The 12,326-nt window shown below is 47.2% G+C and overlaps 1 protein-coding gene across 2 annotated transcripts in view; it reads right to left on the reverse strand.

Annotated features, from left to right (window-relative positions):
- Positions 1-6,692, reverse strand: part of glg1a (golgi glycoprotein 1a) — a 37,419-nt gene extending 30,727 nt beyond the window's left edge. For both annotated transcript variants that reach the window (XM_062389384.1, XM_062389382.1), the window contains exon 1: positions 6,325-6,692. In XM_062389384.1, the coding sequence (XP_062245368.1) occupies positions 6,325-6,657 (333 nt within the window). In that variant the 5' untranslated portion in view covers positions 6,658-6,692. The remainder of the gene's footprint in view (positions 1-6,324) is intronic.
- Between the last annotated feature and the right edge of the window lie 5,634 nt (positions 6,693-12,326).

Consider the following 12,326-nt stretch of genomic DNA (forward strand, 5'->3'; position numbering starts at 1 on the left):
TGCGACATGTATGAGCTCAAGGGCAATTGGAGCCACTTCTCAATTCTAATCCTTATAATTTATATATATTTAAAAATGAGCAGGCTCAGCTAAATCTGTTCCATTTGCATGAAGATAACAGAGCAGAATAAAGAGCCACATATGCGACGCTCTGGTGAACAGCAAAGCAGCAGGAAAGTCAGCAAATCGTCTTTGGGAGCTGCTTCGGGGCAACTTTGTGCAGCCACACTGATAAACGCTGAGCAACGCATGCTTCATTTTCAATTAGGTAATTAAAGACTACCCATGGTTGACTGGAGGCAGCACATCAGCAAACAGAAAGTGTTCAACCGCTTTTCTTGATTCAGGTCGGCCTGTACCTCACTCCAGCTTCAGCTGACACTATCCAGTTTTATTTGACTCTCCACCCAGAAAACACAGCTATTTTTTTCCTACTCAACAGCTGCAGAGGGCAGTATTCAGTTCAGGTGTGTGAGCTTTTCTCCCCACTCAAGCACACACAGAAGAGAGAAGAGCGGGTGATTCTGACATTTCATCAAACTGTGAAATCCAGAAGAAAAATAATAAATCTTCACAACCAGGAAAACCAAATAGACTGCAGAGACGCAAACACAGAATAAAGCCTCACAATAATTATACACCTTTTAATTGATCACTTTCTGTTGAATTAATTCATTTAATCTCTAACATGTTAAAACATATGCCTGTGGTAAGTGATAATCTTTCAGGTTCCTGTTTGCTTTGGCAGCTGTTATCCCTTCAAACAAATGTATATTAGTTAACTTTCAAACTGAATCAAGTCAGAACAACAGAAAATCCTCAAGACCCTTGAGAGGGAGTCACAAAATAAAACGGCAGCGATCCAGTTGAGTGATATTAGACTGAAGATACTAGTGAGTGTCTTTCTTCCGATAAAGCTAAACCACAGGCACTGAGGCGTCTGAGCCTCTCTTTTAAATATTGGTGATGATGGTGTTAAAACTAAGCTGCAGTTGGATGATCACTTGAACGGGTTTTGGAAAATATCAACAGTAAGCGTGGATAAACGGGACCCCAAAACACTTGATGCTGAGAGGATGCAAAGGGGTGTAAGCCTGGATGCCAAATGAACATAGCCTTGCCCACAACATTTGAGGTCGGGAAGTTCGGTCTGGAATCGCTCCGTTGGGGAGAATTTATGCCCGGTTCGAAATCATCCGGACCAATCAGATTGTCAGGGCGGGCTTTATACGATGATGGACAGATGATCAATGGTAACGTATCAACCACGTCATCAAAGTGCCCTTGGGTTGAATTCGTTTTCAACAAACATGCCTGCCGCTGGAGAGCTGAGATGTGTAGATGCTGCCATTGAGTCTGTTTTAGAAGACATCGACAGCGCATTCATTTTGAAAGAGGAACAGAGAACGTTGAAGCGACGCCAAAGCACCGCGCTAATCCATATCGCGCCGGCGCTTGGCTGTTCACACCGGACACTGAAGCGACGCTGAACCGCCGGGCAGCGCTAATAATATCACCCATTGATCCAGTAGATTAAAAGCATATACTTACTTGTTGCTCCAACATTAAGCAACAGCGTCCCAACATTTGTCTTTCTTGGTGTTGTCTTTATACAAGGATTATACAACTCACTGTACTTCTCCACTTCAATTATTAATTTAATGTCATCCATGTTGAAGAACTTCACTGTTTGCTCCGTTAAATGTCGGGTGTCGGGGGTAAATTACGTATTCTCCACTCACGCCTATGTGGAGAATACGTAGCCCCCCCTCTCTTTTTTTCTGTATCACTGCTTGTGTGGTTGTAGTGGATGGGCAGAGGGGGACATTTAATAATGTCATTGGTCAAATTAAAACTCCAGGACAACAGAAGGGGACTTCAAAGTATGGGATGCATATTTGATCATTTATATCAAATAAGATATGTCATCAATATAGTTTAAAATCATTTTTCAGTGTGTTTCCTGGTGCGATACACTCGGGTCAAGCGCAAAAAATAGACTCGACGCCGAAACGATCGCTGCACGGAGCAAGGCAGCCTTGGCGCAGCGCGGTGCTTCAGCCTCCGATGTGACCCGCACAAAGGTTTAACATGGGAGTGGATGGGAGCCAGCTGTTATTTAAGGCTTAGCGCTGCGCTGAAGCGTCCGGTGTGAACCCGGCGTTAGTAAATAACTCCCAATGCGTTGCTTAACATACGTCACATACCACGTTGCTCTGATTGGTTGTAGGTCTTGAGCGAAGAGGAATTTTATTTCCTGGTCAATTGAAACACGCCCCATAATCACAGCCCAATGGAGCGGTCTCAGACTCACATTCTGACTAGAATTGTGGGTCTGACAACGTCAGGCTAAAGGGGTGTTGCTTAGCAACCAGGAACAATTTTTTTGTCTTCTTGGCCCAGTTTCAAAATAAATGTCACAACAAATTATAGGTCAGTATACTTTTGGTGATTCAGGACCCAGAGATGCTTAATGTTGCTCAATCATTGCTTCACAGGTTTTTTCAGATCAGGAAACTGACTCTGAGACTGACAACATGTTTACCATCTACTACCTTGACTCTGGTAGCCCACCAGTTTTATATCCAAAACATTTTTACAATTCTTATAATAAGATAAGATCTCTAACGTGATGTTTTGCACTGCTGTTTCAACTTCGGTTTGGGAACTGCACTTCCCTGTTTCAGCCAGGTTTGATGTGAAGAAGTCCACTGGCCCGCACAGAGCCATGACCTCAACAACCCATTTAACAGCCTTGAGTTGATCTAGAACTCCAACTGTGAGTCAGAGCCTATCAGCCAGCCTCAGCGTTGGACTTCACTGATGCTCTTGGGCCTGAATGAGAGCTAATCCCTACAGCAGGTTAAACATCGGATGAAAACACTGAGCCAAGAGGAGAAAGCTGTATATAAATGTTCATAGTGTTAGAGTAACCTGTTCAAGGATTGCATTTGGTACCCAGGTTAGGGTGTCCACATACTCTTTGCTTCAGTTATTATTCACAGTTTTACAGAAGTGGAGATTCAAAGTGTTACGCTGTTTTGGCAGATGCGGTTTATGATGCAGTTTCTTTGGGATGTAAACTACAACTCCTGGCTATCAGAGAAAAAGTCAGGATCAAAGCTCCAAGAGAGATTTAGGCAAGGCACTGACACTGCCCAGTTTTAGGGGTTCCACTCCCTGTGTTGCTCAACAGGCTGAGCATTGCAAAACAACTCTGTTTTTATAAAGGCAATATGCTGCAACTTGTGCTAATCGATAATTACTTAAATTGTAAACAAAATGGTTTGAACGTAACCGACCGGCTTCAATCTCCAGAGCCTCCACCCTCTGGACTCCGAGGCTTTGCACCACGTACACAAAACCACAGCCACCAGCAAAACTGACAGTGGGCAGGCCGGAGACACACAAAAATGTTACAATTCTAAAAGCAGCTCTTAATCTCACCCTGGAACCAGGGAACAGCAGCAGCATAGAGCCAGCTGGGTAATTCGGGGCATTCACAATGACACTTCTCATCCAAAACAACACCCACTGAAGGTTTTTGTCTGGTGACTACACCTGTTAAATTTTCTTTTTGGGCCCAAACAAAAAAAAAGAAGCTCTGAACAACCTATTTATATATTTGAGTCATGTAATATCAAATTTTTTGAGGTTGGAAAATCCTTTTGAGGTGGCAGGTGTTTAACTGAAGGACTGATTCCTTTTGTAGTCTTTTATTTATTATTGTAGTTTCTTTTAAAATTGTTTAGGCTCTTTTTTTCTTTTAAATCAATAACAAATATAATAATATAATATATTTTATATTTTTCTTTTGCTCAAGTATAGAAATAAAATGTTATTTTCAGTTAATAGACTTTGTAGATTATAGACAAGGTTTAGAAAAATAATTTGGGGCTACATCAGATGACAATCAAGAGAACTATTGAATGAATATTCAAAATGTAATAAGAAAGGTCTTCAGTCTGCAGCCTCAAACTACCAGGATTGTGCAATTCGATAATATATATTGTCTGATAATATAAAAAAAAAGAACAATGTTTCATAATAAGCCCTGTTGTTAATTTCTTTCCTTATCATTTGGACAACATTTTGTGTTCTTATACGCGGCATAGATGCAGGCATTGAGAAGTTTGACCAAACGAAGGTTGGTCGAAGGTTTGTATTTTTCATTGACCCAAATCGTCTTTCTTTAAAAATATACTTATACTAGTTTTTATTAGCAGCTACTCTTCTGTAGTTGTACGTATTTCATGAAAACTGTTCCCAGCAGAGATGACGCCGTCTTGTGATTATGACTAAGCAGATAATGGGCACAGACCAAGGCGGCTTGTCTTAGCTGCTGTAAGCTCCTGCTGCAGTGTATAGAGAGATCTGGGTCTGCTGCAGTTCTGCTGTGGACAAGAGGCTAATGAGCTTAAAGAAGTGAGTGAGCGGTCAGCTGCCACCCAGCCATCAGCCACAGTACAAGGTTGATCCCGCAGGATGTGCTTGAATGGGCCTAAAGGACACAACAACAACCTAGTGTCCTGACATTACAAGTTCAAAAAAATACAGCATGCCTGAATTCCTCAAGCAGCAACAATAACCTAGACAGCAGTGGGGTCTCTATACTGTAAAAACTCAATGATATCATTAGTTAAATAACTAATGAAAACACTGAGTGAAGTTGAACTGAGGAAAGAGACCAGTCAGTGTGGGTCATCTCCTCCATCCTCCCTCTGCCAGTGTCATCAAATCCCAGTAGGTAACGCTGCGACAACGGGGGCGGTGGCTCTCTCAGCCTGTGGTTACAAGTTTACAAACATGTGACAAGATATAGTGCAGATGAAGCTGCCAGTTAACATGGAGCTTGTTGAACATGTGGCATAGCTACAAAGAACTCTTATCGGCTGTTTACTGGTGAGGCTGCTGGTGAATGTAGCCTCTGGTATTTAGAGATATTTTTCACTTTTAGTGTGAGTACACTGACTAAATTGAGCTGATTAATCAAAGCAATGATTGCTGATAAAAATGACTCTGCAAATGAGGTGGTACTTGGTTCTGCAGCCGAGTCACAACTCTGTTAATCTAGGTATAGGTCACTTTGTGCAATATTTCCATTTGTTATGGTTTCTTTATAAATGTGTGATTTCCTTACATGAAAAAAAGAAAGAAAAACAGCCTTGGTACTGCTTTCGACAGTGGGAGGGGGCAAGTCCAGTGTAGATCTTCCTTTTTCTGGGCATTTATTGCCTTAACATGTCAGGGCAACATTTACTACCCCTGAACCATAATGACGAGTAAACGAGAGATGGTGGTGCAGCCCCCGGCCGAAGGGGGAGGACACCTTTCCCCGGGGGGAGGAGAGAGCCTCTGCAGATACATGGGTTCAAACTGCTGTTTGCCTCACAGCAACGTTAGCTACCTACCAACCTAGACCTGGTCTATCCCGCCTGTCATCAATAACTAGCTATGGTCAGCAACCAGTCATTAGGGGTTAGTGCTGCGTAACACTATGGTCTTAACGCAAGTGAACCCCTCTCATTACCGTTTCTACACTTGGGCAAACATCACCCAGCGAGAGGCTGAGGTGGCTCTCTAGACTAGCATGGCTAACAGACTGAATATAAATATAAGCTCCCTTATGCTTAACTAGCCAAGTTACCAGGTTAACAGGTTACCTGTCTATCTAAAACGTCTGGTGTTGGATCGTTCCTCTGATTTGTCGCGCCTGTAGGTTTTCAACAAATGTGGACAATTGGACATTTAGCCCATGGCAAGTTCTAGTCCAGATGCCCGTCGCCTTGCAACGATAGAAAATGCCCTGATACTGTACCAGTTTGTTATGATCTTACTCACAGCGATATGACAGACCACAAGCTGAGCAGAACTTAGTCATTCGTCATCAGCTGCCCTTTGTGCTCATTTCGGCTGACAACAGTAGCACTGAGCAGCTCGACTTCAGTGGGACCCACTTCTCCTACTCATGATCAGTATCACGCCTCTCAGATTCCATGTATTGAGGTGAGACGAGAAATATGAGGCGACTTGATTCAAAACTCACAAGTCGTTGGGAAGGCAAGCGCATTTAGCGGAGTTGCATCATGACGAATTAAAGAGTGGATCCTGGCAACTTTTAATCTGTTTGCAGCCTTGCACTGGGGCCTGTGCCATGTTGGGGATGATATCATAAGTAATAAATGGAAGACTTTTTGTCGTGACGTTCTCTCAATACCAGGGCTAGCGACTGGCTAACACTTGCAGCTAACATTAGCAGGTTCGTTCGTCAGTCACACCCCGCTTCTTCCCCAGCAGCCACAGGTCCCAGTCCCACCAGCTTACCTCTTTCTTGTCCTGGAGACACTCCAGCACTGCCAGGTTGTTGTTCCAAGAATGTTTGGGGCAAAGCCGGGTCAGGTCTTCCCTGCACACCGCCTCCTCTGATAACTTCCAGCCGGCAGAGCGCCTCCGAGGCAGCGAGGCCCCAGCAGCCAGGCTCCTATCAGCGGCTACCGGGATGACCGCAACTGGCCCCGGACCACCGGCGGGATTCTGCAGGTTATCAGCATTACCATTAAGTCTGGAGACAACACTGTTGTCTCCTCGAATATGATGCACGGCCGACAAGATGCACATCAGAAGCAGGAGCAGAGGAACACGTATACAGTCCGCCATCTTCACAGAGCCAGTCAGCCTGCTGCTGCCTTCAGGGGCTGTCTGAATTCTGATAACTAGGAATAAAGATGCACTCAGATTTTTTTCTTTACTTCCGGTATGACCGTGGACAGCTCATGAATAATTCACGATTTAATTTTTGGTTCGTGCTCTGCGGCATCCCTGTCAGATAACCACCAGCAATACGTGTTCTGCAAATTAATCTGAAACTGGACAGCTTTTTCATGTGTGATAATGTGAGGACAAGCAACAACAGTGTTGGGGTCATTCATGAGAAAAAAATCAAGATGAGGCAAATTAGAAAATATTTTAGAACTGGTTTCAACAGAAGTTAATGAAGATGTAGTTAATTTTACGTAATAATAGTGTTTGTGTCCGAAGGGTTCGTTTGGAGGCCTGTTTTACAGCTACTGATCTCTGGTCACAGTTTTTGAAGTATTTTTGACCATCCTCCCACATTACTATAAATGCCACTATATATAATGTATAAAGTGTATATTATATCTGTACACCATTAGGAGAAGAGTGCCTTTCTAGTTCCTAAAATAGTTCCTTCTCTTTCTAAGCAGTACCCAAGGTCAGATTATAGATAAAGGACCTACAACAGTACATTATAGTTTCCACGCTTAGGGACTTTCATATCTAATTTAGATGTGCCAGACAGAGAGGCACCAACTTCAATTCTTTTTTTTAATTACACCAGTGGCAAGATGTAAGGGCACAATGTGATTTAGCAATGCATACTTTAGGCCTAATTGTCCAATAGCCTGCGAGCACCTACATGTCACAAAGAGTGACAGCAATTCTAGCAGTTAATAGATTATGTGCGCTGCAGGATGATGTGCGCTGCACGATGATGATGTGAGCAGCAGGATGATGTGCGCCACAGGATGATGTGTGCCGCAGCATGATGTGCACCGCAGGACGATGTGCGCCGCAGGATGAAGTGAGCCACAGGACGATGTCCGCCGCCACAACGATGTGCGCTGCATGATGATGTGCGGTGATGATGTGTGCAGCAGGATGATGTGCGCCCCAGGATGATGTATGTGGCAGGATGATGTGCGCCATGATGATGTGCGCCAAAGGATGAAGTGTGCCACAGGACGATGTGCGCCCGCAGGACTATGTGCGCTGCACAACGATGTGCGCCGGCAGGACGATGTGAGCCTCAGGATGATGTGGGCTGCGCCCTAGGATGATGTGCGCTGCAGGATGATTTAAATATTATTTTTGATGTGCGATGATGTGCGCCGCAAGATGATGTGTGCCCATGTGCGCCCCAGGATGATGTATGTGGCAGGATGATGTGCACTGCACGATGATGTGCGCCAAAGGATGAAGTGCGCCACAGGAAGATGTGAGCTACACGATGATGAGCGCCCGCAGGACGATATGAGCCACAGGACGATGTGCGTTGCGCCCCAGGTTGATGTGCGCCGCAGGATGATTTAAATATAATTTTTGATGTGTGATGATGATCTGCGCCACGTGCAACGATGATGATATGCGCTGCAGGATGATGTGCACTGCAGGATGATGTGCGCTGCAGGATGATATGCGCCTACGGAGCACACACGATGATGTGCGGTGAAAATGATATGCGCCGCAGGATGATGTCCACCGCAGGATGATGTGTGCAGCAGGATGATGTGCGCCACAGGACGATGTGAGCCACACAATGATGTGCGCCAAAGGATTAAGTGCGCCACAGGACGATGTGCGCTGCAGATGATGTGCACCCCCAGGACGATATGAGCCTCAGGACGATGTGCGCTGCGCCCCAGGATGATGTGCGCCCCCGAATGATGTGCGCAGCAGGATGATGTGGGCTGCAGGATGATGTGCGCTGCACGATGATGATGTGAGCAGCAGGATGATGTGCGCCACAGGATGATGTGTGCCGCAGCATGATGTGAGCCCCAGGACGATGTGCGCCGCATGATGATGTCCGCTGCAGGATGATGTCCGCCGCCACAACGATGTGCGCTGCACGATGATGTGAGCTGCACGATAATGTGCGGTGATGATGTGTGCAGCAGGATGATGTGTGCCCCAGGATGATGTATGTGGCAGGATGATGTGCGCCATGATGATGTGCGCCAAAGGATGAAGTGCGCCACAGGAGGATGTGTGCTGCACGATGATGTGCGCCCAGGACTATGTGCACTGCACGATGATGTGCACCGGCAGGACGATGTGAGTCGCAGGACGACGTGGGCTACGCCCCAGGATGATGTGCGCTGCAGGATGATTTAAATACAATTTTTGATGTGCGATGATGATGTGCGCTGCAAGATGATGTGCGCCCATGTGCGCCCCAGGATGATGTATGTGGCAGGATGATGTATGCAGCAGGATGATGTGCGGAGATGATGTGCGGTGCAGGATGATGTGCGCCTATGGAGCACCCACGATGATGTGCGGTGATGATGATATGCGCTCCAGGATGATGTGCACCGCAGGATGATGTGCGCCACAGTACGATGTGCGCTGCAGGATGATGTGCGGTGATGATGTGCGCCAATGTGCGGCCCAGGATGATGTATGTGGCAGGATGATGTGCGCCGCACAATGATGTGAGCCAAAGGATGAAGTACGCCACAGGAAGATGTGCGCTGCAGATGATGTCCGCCAGCAGGACGATGTGAGCCGCAGGACGATGTGCGCTGCGCCCCAAGATGATGTGTGCCACGGGATGATTTAAATAAAATTTTTGATGTGCGATGATGATGTGCACCCACGATGATGTGTGGTGATGATGAAATAAACTGCAGGATGATGTGCGGTGATGATGTTCGCTGCAGGATGATGTACCCCGCACGATGATGTTCGCAGCAAGAAGATGTGCGCTGTAGGATGATGTGCGATGCAGGATGATGTGCTCCACAGGATAATGTGCGATGATGATGATATGCGCCGCAGGATGATGTGCTGCAAGATGATGTGCGGTTATGATGTGTACAGCAGGATGATGTGCACCGCAGAATGATGTGCACCACACGATGATTGGCGCCGATGTGCGCCCCAGGATGATGTGCACGTCATGATGATGTGCACCCGCAAAACGATGTGAGCCACAGGACGATTTGTGCTGCGCCCCAGGATGATGTGTGACACAGGATGATTTTAATATAATTTTTGATGTGCGATGATGATGTGCGCCGCTGATGTGCGGTGATGATGATATGCGCCCCAGGATGATGTACACCTCAGGATGATGTGCGCTGCAGTATGATGTGGGCTGCAGGATGATGTGTGGTGATGATGTGAGCCAATGTGCGCCCCAGATGATGTATGTGGCAGGATGATGTGCGCTGCACAATGATGTGCGCCAAAGGATGAAGTGCGCCACAGGACGATGTGCGCTGCAGATGATGTGCAGTGATGATGTGCTGCGCAGGAGGATGTGCGCTGCACGATGATGTGCGCCGAAAGGATGAAGTGCGCCACAGGACGATGTGTGCAGGATGATGTGCGGTGATGATGATATGCGCCGCAGGATGATGTGAGCTGCAGGATGATGTGCGCCGCAGGATGATGTGCGCCGACGGAGCACAGACGATGATGTTCAGTGATGATGATATGCGCCCCAGGATGATGTGCACCACATGATGATGTGCGGTGATGATGATATGCACCGCACGCAGGATGATGTGCGGTGATGATGTGTGCAGCAGGATGATGTGCGCAGCAGGATGATGTGGGCTACGCCCCAGGATGATGTGCGCTGCAGGATGATTTAAATACAATTTTTGATGTGCGATGATGATGTGCGCTGCAAGATGATGTGCGCCCATGTGCGCCCCAGGATGATGTATGTGGCAGGATGACGTATGCAGCAGGATGATGTGCGGAGATGATGTGCGGTGCAGGATGATGTGCGCCTATGGAGCACCCACGATGATGTGCGGTGATGATGATATGCGCCCCAGGATGATGTGCACCGCAGGATGATGTGCGCCACAGTACGATGTGCGCTGCAGGATGATGTGCGGTGATGATGTGCGCCAATGTGCGGCCCAGGATGATGTATGTGGCAGGATGATGTGCGCCGCACAATGATGTGAGCCAAAGGATGAAGTACGCCACAGGAAGATGTGCGCTGCAGATGATGTCCGCCAGCAGGACGATGTGAGCCGCAGGACGATGTGCGCTGCGCCCCAAGATGATGTGTGCCACGGGATGATTTAAATATAATTTTTGCGATGCAGGATGATGTGCTCCACAGGATAATGTGCGATGATGATGTGCGGTTATGATGTGTACAGCAGGATGATGTGCACCGCAGAATGATGTGCGCCACACGATGATGTGCGCCGATGTGCGCCCCAGGATGATGTGCACGTCATGATGATGTGCACCCACAAAGCGATGTGAGCCACAGGACGATTTGTGCTGCGCCCCAGGATGATGTGTGCCACAGGATGATTTTAATATAATTTTTGATGTGCGATGATGATGTGCGGTGATGATGATATGCGCCCCAGGATGATGTACACCTCAGGATGATGTGCGCTGCAGTATGATGTGGGCTCGCGGATGATGTGTGGTGATGATGTGAGCCAATGTGCGCCCCAGATGATGTATGTGGCAGGATGATGTGCGCTGCACAATGATGTGCGCCAAAGGATGAAGTGCGCCACAGGACGATGTGCGCTGCAGATGATGTGCAGTAATGATGTGCTGCGCAGGAGGATGTGCGCTGCACGATGATGTGCGCCGAAAGGATGAAGTGCGGTGATGATGATATGCGCAGCAGGATGATGTGAGCTGCAGGATGATGTGCGCCGCAGGATGATGTGCGCAGACGGAGCACACACGATGATGTTCTGTGATGATGATATGCGCCCCAGGATGATGTGCGCCACAGGATGATGTGCTGCACAATGATGTGCGCCGCAGGATGAAGTGCACCACTGGACGATGTGCACCACATGATGATGTGCGGTGATGATGATATGCACCGCACGCAGGATGATGTGTGGTGATGATGTGTGCAGCAGGATGTTGTGCGCAGCAGGATGATGTGCGCAGATGTGCGCCCCAGGATGATATATGTGGCAGGATGATGTGCACTCCAGGATGATGTGCGCTGCAAGATGATGTGCAGTGACGATGTGCTGCGCAGGATGATGTACGCCACAGGATGATGGGCGCTGCACGATGATGTGCGCCACAGGACGATGTGCGCCCGCATGATGATGTAAGCCACAGGACGATGTGCGCTACGCCCCAGGATGATGTGTGCTGCAGGACGATTTAAATATAATTTTTGATGTGCGATGATGATGTGCGCTGCACGATGATGTGCGGTGATGATGATATGCGCAGCAGGTTGCAGACCCCTGTCTACGGCGAAAGACCGATTTGTTTACTGCTCCGCCGTTAAAGAGATGCGGACGTTCAAACATTGGGCGCGCCACACAGTTTGATGTTCGCCCCTGCCCAAAACCGCCACTGACCCGGGCAAACCATTTACAAGCCTTTAACAAAAAAAAATCTTTAAGTTAATATTAAGTTTAACATGCTGTACTGAATAAAAATTCCAGCAACTTGGTTGGCTGATCATTTAATAAATGGTTCTGATTCTGAGATGAATGGGTTCAGTCAACGGAAACCCTAGAGTGCTTTTATTTTGGAACAGGAAGTGTTCTAGTATTTTTATA

Source organism: Platichthys flesus, chromosome 6 (assembly GCF_949316205.1).
Source record: "Platichthys flesus chromosome 6, fPlaFle2.1, whole genome shotgun sequence".
Taxonomy (NCBI): Eukaryota; Metazoa; Chordata; class Actinopteri; order Pleuronectiformes; family Pleuronectidae; genus Platichthys; species Platichthys flesus.